The sequence below is a fragment of the Lipophrys pholis genome (assembly GCF_963383615.2).
Source record: "Lipophrys pholis genome assembly, chromosome: 11".
In the NCBI taxonomy this organism is placed as follows: Eukaryota; Metazoa; Chordata; class Actinopteri; order Blenniiformes; family Blenniidae; genus Lipophrys; species Lipophrys pholis.
Window position 1 is genome coordinate 4,951,242 of NC_137631.1, and position 17,113 is coordinate 4,968,354.

The 17,113-nt window shown below is 39.4% G+C and overlaps 1 protein-coding gene across 1 annotated transcript; it reads right to left on the reverse strand.

The window, feature by feature from the left end:
• Positions 1 to 14,587: 14,587 nt before the first annotated feature.
• Positions 14,588 to 16,626, reverse strand: LOC308116488 (uncharacterized protein). Its single transcript, XM_080474734.1, has 2 exons — positions 16,568 to 16,626; positions 14,588 to 15,720 (listed from the first exon to the last, which is right to left on the reverse strand). The coding sequence occupies exon 2, from the start codon at positions 15,710 to 15,712 to the stop codon at positions 14,837 to 14,839; it is 876 nt and encodes a 291-aa protein (XP_080330860.1). The 5' UTR covers positions 15,713 to 15,720; positions 16,568 to 16,626; the 3' UTR covers positions 14,588 to 14,836.
• Positions 16,627 to 17,113: the final 487 nt, after the last annotated feature.

Sequence of the window (17,113 nt, forward strand, 5' to 3'; positions counted from 1 at the left end):
CCGCCACTGCGTGAAAAGCACATTATCAATATATTTGAGTTCTGTGTTATGACTACAAAAACTTGGTGTCTACTACAGTACACTAATAGAAAACACTTGATGATAGGACTTTTGTTTTAGTGGATATTTAATTTAGTATTCAGAACACACTCAGGGGAATCTGACATTTCGGAAACTGGTTACATTTTTTTTTTTCTTTTAACAGACATTAAAATAATTCCTCAGGGAGCAAATAAGTTGGAATTGACAGTAACAGTAAAATGTGTGTGACACATGGACATGTTGACAGTACGTAGCTGCAGTGGTGGACAGCGGGGAGCTGATGACGTCATAGGGACAGTTAAAAAGAAGCGTTCTTTATAACACGGTAACTGTCTGAAGATTCGAAGGCAGCAGTGAACCTCAGTCCTCACAGACCGAACGCATTCACATCGACAGAGCCAGTCCTGCAGATCTTCTCAATTTGAATTGAAAACAGAACAAAAGTCCCACTATTCAGTGTTTACATAGGGAGCTTCACACAGTTTAACTGTGAGAGTTTGGACTCGTTGATCAACTCTCCTCACTTCATTCTAATGTTCCTCTGTATTGTCAGGAGACTGTTGCTTTAAAATCATTCTGTAGTCTGTAATTCACACAAACAGCGTATATTTGTGAGATAACAATAATAATAATGATTATAATCATAATGCATTTTATTAGTAAAGCACTTTACATTTTTGGAAAAATCACAAAGTGCAACAAGTGAAGATGAAATAAAAACATACCAATAAAATGAAAGATACAATCTGAATAAAACAAGGCACCAAAGTGCAAGGAATGGGAGATTATGGAATAAAAGCCTAAGAAATACTCGTAAAAATGAAAGATAAACTCAGATAAAAGCATGCTGAGAGAGTTTAACCTCTGATGAGAAACTCTTCAGTTTAAAAATACCGAACGACTCCAAATACAGTCTAGTTTTAACTAAGAGAGCGGGAAAGTAACATTTCACACACAGTGTTTTCACTCAGAAACTTTAGATAAGAGTTCATTCTGTTGCATTTCACTATATTTTAAACATCCATATATTATCCTGCAGCATTACTTGTTGCTACAGCTCCTGAATTAAGGTTTATGTTCATTTGAAATGTTGTCAGTTATATTTGTATATATATATATATATATATATATATATATATATATATATATATATATACATATATTGCTGTAAAATCATCAATCCAGTCTTTTCTGATGTTTAGAAATGTTACTTCCACTGTTGACGATATTATTCTTGTAACGATTTTGGCTTTAAGGTGACTGTGAAACTCCTTCTTCTGTTCAACATTCTCTCTCTAGAATGGATCTCCATGCAGATCTCATGGACTTTACCAAGGAGGATTGGATTACCAAGGTTCTTCAAGAACTCATAGAAGAAGGAGTCATATTTGATCTTGCTCTTAATCTCCTTCTTGGTCTCCAGTTTGATCCAGACTTTGACTTCTGGAGCCGGAACCCCACCCTGGATGTTCTGGACCTGCTACACCCCCCCCCCCCCCCCCGGACCACGGTCCTTCAAGCCAGAACATCTCCTGCAACCTGCGTCCAGTTGTGGTTCTGTGAGTAAAACTAAATTATCTCTTTAGTTTCTCTGTCCTCACTCACTTTTCACTCATTCAATGTGTTTGTATGCATCTTTCCCTGTGCAGGAGCAGACGAGTGGCAGATTCTTTTATCCCTGCTGCTGCTACCATCAACACCTCCAAGCCACTGTGAGTTAACTTGTCCAGTTTTGGTTCAAAATAATCTTTCTGTTGTGTTTGTGTGGGTTTATTTATTTAATATCATTACATTGAGTTTGTCCATCAGAGCTGTAATTCATTAAAACCTCAGTTTATTTAGTCACAGTGAGTGTGGATCGCATTCAGTGTTGATTTATTTTTTAAATCTTCCTAAACGTGTGCTCTTACGTTTGTTTTCTCGGTTGTACAGAAAACGACAGCAGGCCGGAGCAGACGCCACTCCAGAGCTCCAACAAGGATGGTCCAGCATGACAAAATATGTACGAACCCTCTCATCACGTGTGAATCATAAACGTTCACATGACGTTACTACAACTGCAAAGTTTTACATTGACTTGGTTTAAATGTCATTTTCTGTTTTTAGGCTAAAACACGACTGCGGCCAAGAGCTTCGTTCTGAGCTAAAGGTAAAGTCCACTTTTCTATGATTCAATGTTTTAAAGTGACTAACTGGGCCAGATTGTTCAGCGCACAAGAAACATGAAGCTGCGTTTTTGAAGGATTCAGGGAAAGTCTGTCATCGCATGAACGTGGTATGCCAAACAGAAATTCTTAATAACGTAGTGCTTCATAAATATTTATTAACTTTGTGTTTTTCTTTATGTTGCAGTGTCTGCATGGAGCCAGGAGAGGATGAGACCCCGTGGCTGCTTCTTAAACAATGACTCCACATTTCTTTATAATAAAGAAACATTTATTCTTCTAAACTTGATCTCATCATTTAACATCATGAAAACAAAAAACAGGAGAAGAAAATCTCAATTAATACTTCATGATAATTCACGTTTCACACAAACAAAAGCTTACAAACATAGAAACTATTTACCGTGTGTGCCCTTGAGCAGTTTTAGAAAGGTATTAAACTTCTCTCCTGTTCTCTCTCTTTCTCTCTCTCTCTCTCGACCTGCCTGATTAATCTGCCTGCCTTGCTTTGTAACTCTGGCTCCCTCTGGTGGCCACAATGAGTTACTATTTTAATCAATTAAAGATACTTCTATATATTTCATTCTAATTTTTATTAATTACTAATGCATTGAAATAATAATTTAATGGTATATTAATTAAATTCTGGGATGTTTTGTCCTCCGTAATAAGAAGATAGAAATTTGGTTGCTGTATTTCTGATCGGTTCCTGTCTTCCTGAGTTCTGTTGGTGTATCTTTGAATTCTGTGGACAGTTTCGGTCCCACATCGACAAAAAAGTGGTTAAAATCACCAACCACATCCCTGATATTGTTAATAGTCTTTTCTTTAGTGAGAAAAATGTGGGATAATTAGTGTTTGTTGATCATTTTCTGATCATGTTCCATAAGTACTTGGTATTTTTCTGAATCTAATATTTAGTTCTAATACTCCTTCTTGCATCTCCTCATAATGATCACTGCTTTAATATCTTTTAACTACAAATTCAGTCTATAGTTCTATTTCATATATTCTATCATGTGTTTTTTTCTTGCAGCATTTTGTAAACCTCTGTTGATCCATGGCTTCTCTGCATATTTTTGCTTTTTGTTTAATGTTTTTATTGAATATTTTGAATTCATGATATAAATATCTTTAGAAATGGTTATTTAATATCGTAAAATATCTGCTGTATTGCTTTAAATCAAAATGTTTCCTAAACTGTAACCATATCCTACGTGAGGTTATACCAGCTGGGTTGGTGAACTGTATACTACAGTCGTGTGGTAACAACGATGAGAATGTTTGTAGAGGCTCGGATTGGAGTTCCAGCTGTACGGAAGAATATTAGGGCCACTGAAGAAAAAAACATTCGGAGGTTAGAGAAAAGAAAAAAGGCACATGGCCTGGTGCTTCTTGCAGATGTAAGTTTATATCCTCTTTCTTGCCATGTGTTTTAAGTATTAAATGCCATTGTCTATTATTTATTGTTTACAGCAGGCAACAGTTATTCTCACCTCGTTTATCTTTTCATAATATGAATGTCTTTGCTCTTTACAAGTGTCTGCCTTTGCCTCCAGTGAATGCCACCTGAAACTTCAAGTAACAGCAACAAGTCAGGACTGGCTGGTCACTCTGGATGGTCCTGGGATATCTGAGGGCCTTTTTGATAGGACCGGCTGCGACCGACTATATATTCAACCGTCAATGTCAAGAAGAGGAACCTTGTGCTCTGGAATTCATGGAGCAGTAAGACTCCATTCTTTTTTCTTGTCATCGGTATCGAGATTTTATCTGTATTTATCTAATTTGTGAAAATAAAACCTTTAATAATGACAGACCATTCTTTTGCACACTAGCAGGGATATTTTGTCAATACCAGGTGGTAATAAGTACCACCTTATGTTAGAAAATCTAGAGATAAGAACTCAGGTTCTGATCAGAAATGCACAGCAGAACATGGGGGCTCGGATCGGGTAACAACAGTATTTACAAACAAAACATCAACATATGCTGTATTCTCTTTTGAAGGGTTCGTTCTAAAGCTTTATGTTTCTGTTCTGTGTCTTAAAATCACACACTTCTCATTGTCCTTCATAACATTGAGTTACAGTCACAGAAAGACAAGTTCAATGGAAACACTTGAATATAAATACTATGTGAAGACTGTACTCCCTGGTTATTGGTCTCCTCTTGCGGTTTCAGGTTGTTTTCTCCTGATCCACACCGATGGCGCATTAGTGGGGCTCGCCCATAGACATAATAAAGAGTAGACTCCTCATGGACTGGGGAGCGTCACGTCAACAGCGCCGCCATCTTTGACCGGTGGTGGTGGAGGCAGGGGTGATTTTTTTGTCAACCTCTAAGTAGAATTATAAGTTGAATTTTGAACCGATTTCCAAAGTCTTTGATTTTTTTTTTAAACTTCATACATGCAACTACTTTGTTTAGTGTGTGTTAATGTGCAGTATACACTTTGTTTGTGTGCATTGATGTGCAGTATACACTTTGTTTAGTGTGTGTTAATGTGCCGTATACACTTTGTTTAGGTGTGTGTGGAGGAGAAAAAGAATGCAGCAGAGTGAACTCCGCTGAAGTGAGTTACAGCCTGTCAGAGGCTACAGGCCTGAGCACAGAGGCAAAGGGGAGGGGGAGAGTCAGAGAGTCAGAAAAGGGGAGAGGAGATGAAGTTCAAATGCAGGTCAGGCACCTGGGGGAAAGTCCCAACTCTGGCTAAGAGCCTCTGGGGAACAAAACTCACAGTCAGGCAGGCCTGCATGACCACGACTGACACAGCAACACCAAAGCAGAAGTAATAAATCTGTGCCGGCGAAGGACAAGAGATACATGGATAGAGTACTAGTATTTGGCTGAATATAAAGATGTGAGGATTCTGACAAGGTTATGACGGTGGTGTGATCTCAGTAATGGAGGGGGCCAAGGAGGATAGATAGCATATATAAGGCCCATATTAAGTGTGTTCAGCAGTCGTCGGAGCGATCCGCGGCTCAGATTGTTTGTTCTGGAGAATAAAGACTCTTTTGCATCCAAGTCCAACTTCTCATCTGCTTTTTGCTTCAAGACTCAAATTTCTTACCATTAGAGTTGAAGAATTAGAGAAAATGCTCGTGGGCTATGACGGTTCGACACCCAAGAATAATCCACGACATGTGTTAACGTGCAGTATACACTTTGTGTGCATTGATATGCAGTATACACTTTGTTTAGGTGTGTTAACGTGCAGTATACACTTTGTGTGCATTGATATGCAGTATACACTTTGTTTAGTGTGTGTTAATGTGCAGTATACTCTTTGTTTAGGTGTGTTAATGTGCAGTATGTTAATGTGCAGTATACTCTTTGTTTAGGTGTGTTAATGTGCAGTATACACTTTGTTTAGGTGTGTTAAGGTGCAGTATACTCTTTGTTTAGGCGTGTTAACGTGCAGTATACACTTTGTTTAGGTGTGTTAACGTGCAGTATACACTTTGTTTGGGTGCATTGATGTGCAGTATACACTTTGTTTCGTGTTTGTTAATGTGCAGTAAACAATTTGTTTAGTGTGTGTTAATGTGCAGTATACACTTTGTTTAGTGTGTGTTAATGTGCAGTATACACTTTGTTTAGTGTATGTTAATGTATTTTCCTGGGCCGTCATTCATGTTAAATTGATTAACAGTGTTTTGTAATTCCTGTGAAGTGGGTGCAGTCAATAAATTATGAATTTCTTCAGCGAGACAGACATCGTAACGTGTCGTGGATGAAATTTCCAGCGATATCCCGAGCAGAATCGCTGTATTGTGATAATACTGTTCCCGTGGGTAAACAGGTTACTTGCTATACTCAGCCGTAGTAATGGTTATAATAATAAAATCAATAATAATATAAGAATCCAGTAACTATAATACAATAATAAAACTATAATAATAATAATAAACCGCATTAGATAATTATAATAAGGTAAAATAATAATATAGCAATAATAATAGTACAATGAGAATACCAGTAAATATTAATTAAAATAATAATATGAGAATATAATAATTGTAAGAATAGCAATAACAATAATACTGTAGTAGTACAATAGCATTAGTACAATATATATATAGATAGATAGATAGATAGATAGATAGATAGATAGATATACATATATATATATGTATATATATATATACTAACACACACACACACACACACACATATATATATATATATATATATATATATATATATATATATATATATATATATATATATATATTAAAAATTATCAAATATCAAATGTGAGGAGAAATGATTTTCCTCAATAGGTTTATAATCCTGTTTTCATTTTATTGGAGAATAAGACATGATCATTGAGAGGTAAAACTTGGAGGACAAGGTAAAGAAAACCATTTAACTTCAGTTTAATCCAGCTCGGTAAACATTAGAAATCAGATTCAACATAAACAAAAGTATTTTCAGAAGCAGCAAACTGACATTGACACTGATTTTATCTCATGCAGGTGGGGCTACCAAAAGAGTCCTGAAGTGTGGTCAATTGGTGATGGAGCGCCGCCGACCGACACCACCCCAGGTCACGGGCCACAGGACGCGACGCCCAGACACCTGAGAACGATGCAAGCCCGGAGACCCAGAGGCACCGCGGGCACCGCCCCCAAGACACACCCAGAAGGAGCGAGGCAAGAGGGCAGCCCCCCATCCAGACCACCATCTACCCCCGCCTACAACTTCTCCTTGCCGAGATAATCCATCCACCACATAGGTGTGGGAAATCAAGATGGTGATCAGGTAGTGTGATTATTGACCAGGTGTGCTTCAGGCTGGGAAGAATTAAAGTTTGGACACTACAACATGCAGTTTTATCACACAGGAAAAAAACCACAAATACAAAAGTTTTGAGAGAGCATGCAATCCGCATGCTGACTGCAGGGATTTCCACCAAAGCTGTTGCCCATAAAGGCCAATTCGTACTTCAGAAGGATGAAGAAACTTCTGGCACTCGGGGGTCTGAGCGAATAAATGACGTCATTTCTTTTCTCAGCTCCGACTTTCTGAAGACATTTGACACCTGGCTCCCTGATCTGGGGTGAAGTATGTTCTGCTGTGTGGTCTGCGAAGTCTTGTGTGTTGCTCAGATTTTTCTTGTTTGCTTAAGCATTCCTCCGCCTCACATACAAACCTGGATGTACAGACAGTGCATCTGAAAATTGCATGCTTGATGGGCGGTGTCCTTCAACCGCAAGTCCACAACACTTTAGCACAGGACAGGACAGGACAGGACAGGACAGGACAGGACAGGACAGGACAGGACAGTGCCAGGTGTCTATTGACACACTGCCATGTGCTGCCCACACACTTTCTCCTAACACCTTTCCTAAACCCCTTTAGGAAGTCTCCTAACATCTTTCCTTGATTTAAAACTTCCTCTGATATAGCACAGAATTACAGTGTGAGGACTGTACTCCCTGGTTATTGGTCTCCTCTTGCGGTTTCAGGTTGTTTCCTCCTGATCCACACCGATGGTGCATTAGTGTAGCTCGCCCCTCTCTCACCATGCAGTGTGTATTGCATGCATGCAGTTAACTGTAAGTGCACATGCTCAGGCTGTGGCTCCATTCATTCAGATCACGTGATTTTGATGCCTCGTGGAGCTTGAAGCCTGAAGCCCCACTAACAACGTTATTTAGATGCTCAGAGCTGATTGGCTGGTGCTGATTGAGGCGGAGCTTCACAGAACCTGAGCGAGTCTCACAAATACCAGCTTGTTAGCAGCTAAAGCTAACAAACAGTTAACAATCTGAATTGATTAGGTTGATTATTTACTGGAGTACTAGTTTGAAACTTGTACTTTAGTGGAGAAACTAGAAGTCACTGGTGGTAAACTGAGTGACACGATGTTAAAGTATTTCTAAGTATTTAACTTTGCTGGTGGTCCAGTGGTGGAATTTACATCTCCGAAAACGCAGACCCTGGTGGATTCCCTACTTTACCTTTTTTTCCAATTTATTTATTTATTTTTTAATCAGCTAGTTCCATTGCACATCCTTTTCACGGGATCACTGCCTATATGGTTGTCATAAAACATTGTGCGCCCACTTTACTTTGGCATTCAGTGGTGTCACTAGACCTGAAATAAAGTCTCCCCCCAGTAAGTATTTACATATAGAAACACCACTGCATATAAATAAGAATAATCAACAGAGAGATGAGCATGAAGAGTGAAAGCAAACACATACAAATAACATCTGAAAGTGACACTCAGATATAATTTTTTTTAACTTTAAATCAATTCAACAAATGACAATATACTATTTACAACTTTTGTTTGTATTTTTCTACCTCTACAAGTAAAATGTAAACACGACTACTTTGTAATTTATTCTTGACTTTTGTGATCAACTGCACGATTTTCAAAGAATAATTGTAATTGAAACATGAAATCTGTGCCCACCACAATGTTTTATTTCATTGTTTCACTAAAATGAAGATGGAAATAATAAGACAAAGATATATTTCAAACGCAAACGAGCCTTTTATTGGAACAGGAAGTCATGAGAACAAAGTCACAAAGAGACATTTGATAATATGTGAAGCAGTTTGAATCATGGTAGGATTTATAATCCACAACAGTTTCACAGTTCAAATAGTCAAACATTATTGTATTGAAGAAGAGACAATCCTCCAGTAGAGTGGTCATAAAGGATGTTTCAGGGGCGCTACTGAGCAGCGCATGGAGTAGACGTGTTTCCAGAGGCTCCTCCGTGCCAAACTTTAAAATCAATATTCTGACAGTCTACATTTAACCTTTGAAGGTCTCAGGAGTTCCCTGAAACTTTAAGCTCCAACTTGCACACTTTGGATGACAGGATGCCCAAGAAGCAAGAAAACACCGAGCCACGCCGACCAGCTTTAGCTAAAGCTAACGTCGGTAGCGTCTCTCCGAGCAAAGCTATGAGCGAGGACGGAGATGAACCACCGCTGATGTGGGAGAAACTATCAGATAAGATCCTGAAACACATGAATGGAAGGTTCGATAAGCTGGAAAAAACTCTCCAGGCAGTACAAAGCTGTCAAGCTGAAATTTTGGAGAAGGTGGAATCTATTGAAGAGCCAGCTGTGCTCACTCAACGTGATTTTATTGAACACACCCACAATACACGCCCCACAATACACGCCCCGTGCCAATCACATACAAATATGACAATCAATAAAGAAAACAAAAAAAGGAAAACAATAACATTATTGCATTTTGCAACCTTAAGACAAAAACAAATACATTGAGAGCACACGGTTAACACCCCCACTTGCTCTCACATTGTTGACGTACAGTATGTCATATTATTTTCCAAACATAAATTCATCAAACTTCATTAACTTACACTTGGTTGCAGGCTTTGTTAACACATCTGCTACCATCTCATTAGTGGGACAATACACTAATGTAACTGTGCCATTATTTACAGAAGACCTAATAAAATGGTATTTGATGTCGACATGTTTGCATCTTTGCCTGCTCACAGGATTTTTTGATAAAGCTATTGTACCTTGATTGTCTTCATATACCTTAGGTGGTGTGTACTGACATTTATCTAGGTTTTCCAGTCGCTGTTTAAGATAGAGACACTCCTGTATGGTTGTGGCGAGGGCTATATACTCTGCCTCACAGGTGGACAGTGCCACAGTTGGCTGTTTCTTGGTCTTCCATGAAATCAAAGCACCACAGTCGGTTAGACCTACACAATACCCAGAGGTACTACGTCTGTCATTACTAGCCGCCCAGTCTGCATCACTCTATGCTCTTATTCCTAATGTGTCATATTTTCTGTAACACAGCTCTTTGTTAATTGTTCCTTTAAGATACCTCAGTACATGTTTAACTGTGGCCCATTGCTCAACAGTTGGCTCTGTGAAATATTGTGACGGTTTGCTTACAACAAAATTTATATCTGGTCTAGTACAAATTGTCAAATATATGAGGCTTCCCACCACCTCTCTATATTTTTTCACATCAATCATCTTTTCGGCATCATTAGTATAGTCCAGTTTTTGTTCACATGGCGTCAATCTAGGTTTGCAATCCTGCATGTTAAACCTTTGTAATATTTTTGACACATATTTTGTTTGGGACATTTTCACACAGTTGGCACTCTGGTTAAGATAAGATAAGATATCAAGAAATGCCTTAGTTTGCCCAAGTCCTTCATTTTGTATCTTTCGGCAAGCATGTCCTTCACATGTTTGAGAACATTTGCATCACTTGCCGCAATTAACAAATCATCAACCCATATTACAATGATCACTTTCTCATTGGGTGTTTCCCATGTATAAACACAGTGGTCAGCTTGATTCTGCTCAAAATGGTTTTTGGTCAAGTACTCATGCAGTACTTTGTTCCAGTTTCTGCCAGATTGTTTTAAACCATACAATGACCTTTCCAATTTACAAACTACATTTTCATTTGTGTCAGATTTTACTTCATAGCCCTCTGGCTGTTCCATGTAAATTTCGTGATCTATTGGTGCATTTAGGTAGGCAGTTTTTACATCCATTTGATGCAGAATCAAATTTTCTTGTGCTGCTTTTTGTATTATCACTCGGATACTTGTTAAATTAGCTGTAGGGGAAAAAGTCTCTTCATAATCTACCCCTCTCTTCTGCCTGTATCCTTTGGCTACATAACGTGCTTTGCACTTTTCAGATCCATCTATATTGTTTTTAATCACATAAACCCATCTACCCCCAACTGCTTTCTTACCCTCAGGCAAGCTACTTAGGGTAAATGTGTGGTTTTCTCTAAGTGACTGCATTTCCTCATCCATTGCAGTGACCCACTCTTTTGATCTGTCTGAGGTTACAGCTTCTTTGAAAGTTACAGGTATATTACATGTCACTCTATAACAGTAATCTATGTTAATCTGCACCTGATCGGTTTCCTCATCAGATGCTTGTTGAGAAACATAGTCACGCAGATAGTCTGGCCTCTTCCTCACTCTAGAAGGATACCTTGTAGCTTCAACTGTTTGGGTCTGAGGACTACTACCCAGTTCATCCTCTTTTACTTGAACCTGCTCACTTGCTGGACTTACATTTACATCCTGCCCAGTTATTTTGACCCTCTGCTCCAGAACATCATCATCATCCTCAACAATGCCAGTCTGAGTCTGTCGCTCAACACTGGTTTTAGACATAAACTTGACTAATCTGTGTTTTTGTATTTTCCTGCTGTCAGGGAAATAGACAATGTATGCCGGACTGCTTTTATCATAACCAATAAAAACACCCTCTTCACATCTTGGATCTAGCTTTGTTTTCTTTTGTTTATAAGCAAAACACTCTGAACCAAACTTTTGCATCCTGGATAAATTGGGCCTTCTCCCTGTTAACATCTGAACTGGTGTCTGTTTGGTGCGTGTGTTAAAGCACCTGTTCCTAATTATGGCTGCTGTCTACACTGCATAAGGCCATAAACATTTAGGTAACTTACTCTCTATTAACATGCACCGTGCCATGTCAAAAAGAGTACATCTTGTGCCGTCAGCCAGCTCCATGCAATGATCCCTGGCCTGGAACTCGTCATCGAACCTCTTGAACTTAGCGATGTCGGTGACTATATGCGAGGTTGCCCCGCAGTCAACCATCAGGCCCCTCACGTCAACACCCGGGCCGCTTGGTTGGCATCCTGCCTCTCCATCTGTCACCCGGAACACGTACTCGTCGGTCCCGTCCTCGGTGCCGCTCGCCCTCCATGTTGTGTCCTGGCGCCATCGTCTCCTGCAGTTTGCAGCACAATGAGTGTTGCTCTTGCATTTGCTGCACCACAGTTTGCGCTGGCAAGTGCGGGCCATGTGTCCCTTCAGGCCGCATCTGTAGCACACCACGTCCGCTGCAGTTCTGTCAACTCCACGTTCAGATGAGCCTGAGCTGGCGGGTCTCAGCCTCGGTCTTGTGCGCACAGCCATTATATTATCTTCTGCGGCTGGAGCATGCATCTTTTCAATGTCCTCGTAGCTTCGAAGCTTGGTTTTGAATTCTGCAAACCTTATCCTGTCTTCGGCTTGCGTTATATGGATGGCAAACTGTTTAAAAGTCTCAGGAAGTCCTTTTAGAACCATAGCCACCAACAGCCCGTCACTCAAAACCTCTCCAGCATTTCGTAATGCAGTGATGGCAGTTTCTGCACGAATGACATATTCAGTCACACTCTCACTGCTTGATTTTTGTAACGAAGTCAGCTCAGTATACAGACTTATTATTCGAGGCTTTCCTTTGCCTGCATAATAGTCTCTCAAAATCTTTAAAGCTGCGCGTCCATCGTCAGTTGCGTCTCGCATCACAAGCGACAAACTCTTGTCGTCCAAGAATTGGATTAATTCAGCATATGCCTCAGCATTTGATGCTGCTTCTTCTGGTGTCTCCACACCCTCGGGCTCCATGGTAATAATCACTTTCAAGCCTTGCAGCCGGAGGTGTCCCAAAAACTTAACCTCCCAAAGTTCGTAATTCTTCTCATCTCCATCAAACAAAAGGCGCGACCAGCGACCGCCAGGTTCTGTTCTTCTCAGCCCACTCATTGTGCTATAAATCAAAAAAAAACACTGGGCCCATAACCTGTTCACAGAGTAGACGCAACGACGTGACTCACTTGCAACACACAGCCATAGAGCCAGCTGTGCTCACTCAACGTGATTTTATTGAACACACCCACAATACACGCCCCACAATACACGCCCCGTGCCAATCACATACAAATATGACAATCAATAAAGAAAACAAAAAAAGGAAAACAATAACATTATTGCATTTTGCAACCTAAAGACAAAAACAAATACATTGAGAGCACACGATTAACACTGAGATTACAAATACACACACACACACACACACACACACACACACACACACACACACACACACACACACACACACACACACACAACCACACATAAATCCAATACATTTTGGATGTGTTGGTTTGTGAATACATTTATAAATTCTTGTTAATAAACGCCTGTTCGCTAAATTGAATGATTTGATTCATGGTGATTATTGTATATTTATTGTGACATCTGCTGGGTTGTGAAGGTCTGTGCTTGAATCTCACACCTTCTCTTTTATTTTTGTATTGTTATGTTTTTTAAGTAAATATAAACTAACTGAAGTAAATTCTTTAAACCGACACTGATGGTTTGGTGATTACTTTTATTCAAGATTCCTTGGTGGTGCCTCGCAATTAATAATGAATCGATAACACATTTGTTTAAGTTAATTATCTTAATTAATAAATCATTTGAATAATTTAATAACTTTAACTAATGAAACAGCTACTTATTAATGAGTAAATTAGATTTTACTTCAATTGATAATATACATTTTTTCATAAATCACTTTCAGTAATCTATTAGTTACAGTAATTTAATTGTAATAACCAAATGTCAATAACAACAAGAAAAACTATTATTCTTTATACTTTTTTCTATTTTTTTCAGAAATGTGGATGAACTTGTTTTCCCTGTGTGATGGAAAGGCTCTCTTACTGACTGGAGGGATTATTACAAAATCACTGTTGTGTAACTGCTGTCGCACAGCAAAGTCATGCTTGTCTCTAAGATTTATTTTTATGATTTTATCTTCTTTCAGCCAAGTTGTTGCACTTTTTGTAAATATCCCCTCTTTGAGAGGCCAATGTAACTGTAAAACACAAGTTTCCCATCGACACTATTGTTTTCAAGAGTCTGAGGCACAACACTCATTTATCATTTCTTCTATTGTTTCACGTTTATTTTAACAGCCATGTTTCACAAATGTCAATGATTGTGGTTTCTCAGAACTTAAGGTCTTTATGATGAAGATTCTTGCAGACACATGTACAGTAGCTGCTTCTTGAGTTCTCATACTTTACCAATATGTTTTGAATCCACTTGAGTAGATACTCTTTTGATAAGCTCAATTTGATATTTTCTTTCAGCCAATCCCCCTCCCCTTCAAATGATTAGTTTTTTTGCCCCCTAATTAGAATCTGTTGTCAATGTTTTACCTGGTTATATAAGTTAATTGTAACATATAAAGAACAATAATCATCAGAGAGATGAGCATGATGAGTGAAAACAAACACATAAAAATAACATCTGATAGGGACAGGCCTCATATATTAAAAAATGTTACTTTAAATTAATTTAACAAAAAATAAATTATTTACAACTTTTGTTTGTATTTTCCGACCTCTACAAGTACACTACATACTACACTACTATTTTGGAATTTATTCTTGACTTTTGTGATCAACTGCATGATTTTCAAAGAATAATTGTAGTTGAAACATGAAATCTGTGCCTATCACAATGTTTTATTTCATTGTTTCACTAAAATGAAGATGGAAATAATAAGACAAAGATATATTTCAAATGCAAACAAGCCTTTTATTGGAACAGGAAGTCATGAGAACAAAGTCACAAAGAGACATTTGATAATATGTGAAGCAGTTTGAATCATGGTAGGATTTATAATCCACAACAGTTTCACAGTTCAAATAGTCAAACATTATTGCATTGAAGAAGAGACAATCCTCCAGTAGAGTGGTCATAAAGGATGTTTCAGACTGGTTGCATTATTCTCAGAGAGCAGGCTCAGCTCGGTCACCACCACAGCTCTCAGCGGTAAAAACACAGGTGGAAGGTGAAACTTCCACAGCAGCTGCTGACTTGGGTCATCTTCATGACGTTGGCCCCGACCTCTTGATACGGCTGGACAGCTCGGTCGGTGATCATCCCCATGCCCCTGATGGGGTTGTTCCCATCCTTCCTGAACCACAGGAACACCTGGTTTCTTCCGGTCCCCTTGTTCAGATCCATGTTGACCAAGTTGAACCCTTGTTGTTGGATGTTGTTGTACTCGTCATCATTGGTGGAGACCTGCAGATCCCTGATGGTCTTCTGCTTGTCACTGGTAAGAAGGTACCAGATGTAGACCCGGTCCTCGTCCACAAACTTGTTGGTGTTGTCATCCATCCGGGTGTAGCCTCTCTCCAAGAGGTCAATGTCACTGGTCCAGGTGGAGGTGGCAATGATGTCACTGATGTACATTGACGTCTGTCTCTTCACCCACAGGTAGATCCAGTTTCCGCCAGCCTCCTGGTTCAGATCACAGGTCAGCCTCTCCCAGCCGAATCGAACCCTCTGGGCTTCATCAGTGGCGTCTGTGGAGACATGAAGGTCTCTGATGGCAACGTCAGCCTCTGTGGTACCCTTGAAGTACCACAGGTAGACACAGGCTCCACATGCTCCGGCGTTGAGGTTCTTGTCGATCTTGCGGTACCCTGCATCAGAGAGACCCTCTGCCATATCATCGGTGTATGAAAACTGGATCTTGGTGATGGCCTCGCCACACTTCTCATTCTTGTACCAGAAGTGGACCTCGTTGCCTCCGGCTCCTTGGTTCAGATTTACTTCATCCTTTTTGAACTTCTGTGCACGGAGCTGACTCTCCTCAGTTTCATTCAGGGAAACGGCAATCTGAGTGATGGGCATTTTGGTTCCTGCATCAAATGAAGTGAAAGAGTTCATGAGTGAACATCAGCTCATACACAATGTGTGTTTACACATGAAGAAACACCCTGGACATGATTCAAAGGATAAATTCATGTACAATGTGAAGAAAGAAAACATTCCAACCGAACTCCCTGAAACTGAGGCAATCTTTTAAAAATCACTTTGACGTGCACCAGAAGTAATGCAAACTCTAAATCACAGGCTTTAATTCATAGGATATCAATGCATAGATCAAAATGAAGACGATGAGATGTGGATCAATGTGAACATGCAGAGTATAAAATATCATCTTATCTTATTCCAAGATACTGAACTTTTTAAACACTCAGCTGTGGACCAACTGATTTCTGAAGTGAAACGTGTAAATCATGTCTAACAATGTTTGAACAACGTGAAAATGTAATGTCAATGGTTAAAAAGGAAGCACTAGACTAATCTTATTGAAACTAAAGTCCATTTTTAAAGTCTCCATGTTGCAGAGACATGATAAGAATGCTAAATATTTGATGCAGAGAGATGCTGCATGTGTGTGTTTTTGTCCTACAAATGGATTATTGCCATTTTGGAAAATTGAACATAAAATGACTCTTTGTCAAAGATGAAACCAACTCAAAAGATTAATGAGTTTGACATGTTTACATCCATAATATTTATATCCAAAACATTAGAGCTCAAACTGCTCATTATTAAATATTCTAAGTGGTCTTGAAGAACAACTTTACAAAGCATCCTTCAATATGCAGTGAAAATCCTCCTGATACTGACCAACATGTTTATCCAGGATAAAAGGACACAGAGAGGAAGAAAGAAAACAAGAAGCAGGTGAACACTTACGTGAAGACTGACTGTGTCTGTTGGTCTGAAGTCAGTTGGAAGCTGCTGGACGCTGCTGTTCTCTCACAGAGTCACTCGTCTTTATATAGGGAACAAAACGTGGAGGTTGATTGTGAAATCACCACCTGTGGCTGTGAAATTCTTGAGAAATCCTTTTGAAACCTCCAACACTGTCAATCATCTGTCTCACCCACCCACCTGTCTTTACCTCTTTCAGGAGAATCCATCTTTCAGTTTTCTGTCTCAGTCAATTCCACATCAGATGAGTGTCCCCTTGTATTCCTCGGGGCAAAGTTTCTTTCCTGGGGGTGGGAATGAACTCTGCAACTCCTGTTGCCACATCCACCTGAAGTGGCACATTAAGCCGTCCATTCTGAGGACTGATGGACTCAGTGTCAGGAGCTCTCATGGAGGATCAGCATGTGGGTCCAGCATCAAGCCAGAATGGGTCGGCTTTTGTTGCCCCCTTCCAGAGAAAAGCTGATGTCTGTTGTGAAGTGACAATCTGTGTTCATAAGCTTTTTGCAGTATTGTTCCAATCTTTAT

Excerpts from the sequence above, each read along its gene's own strand:
- LOC308116488 (XM_080474734.1), bottom strand. The coding sequence starts at position 15,712 with ATGCCCATCACTCAGATTGCCGTTTCCCTGAATGAAACTGAGGAGAGT.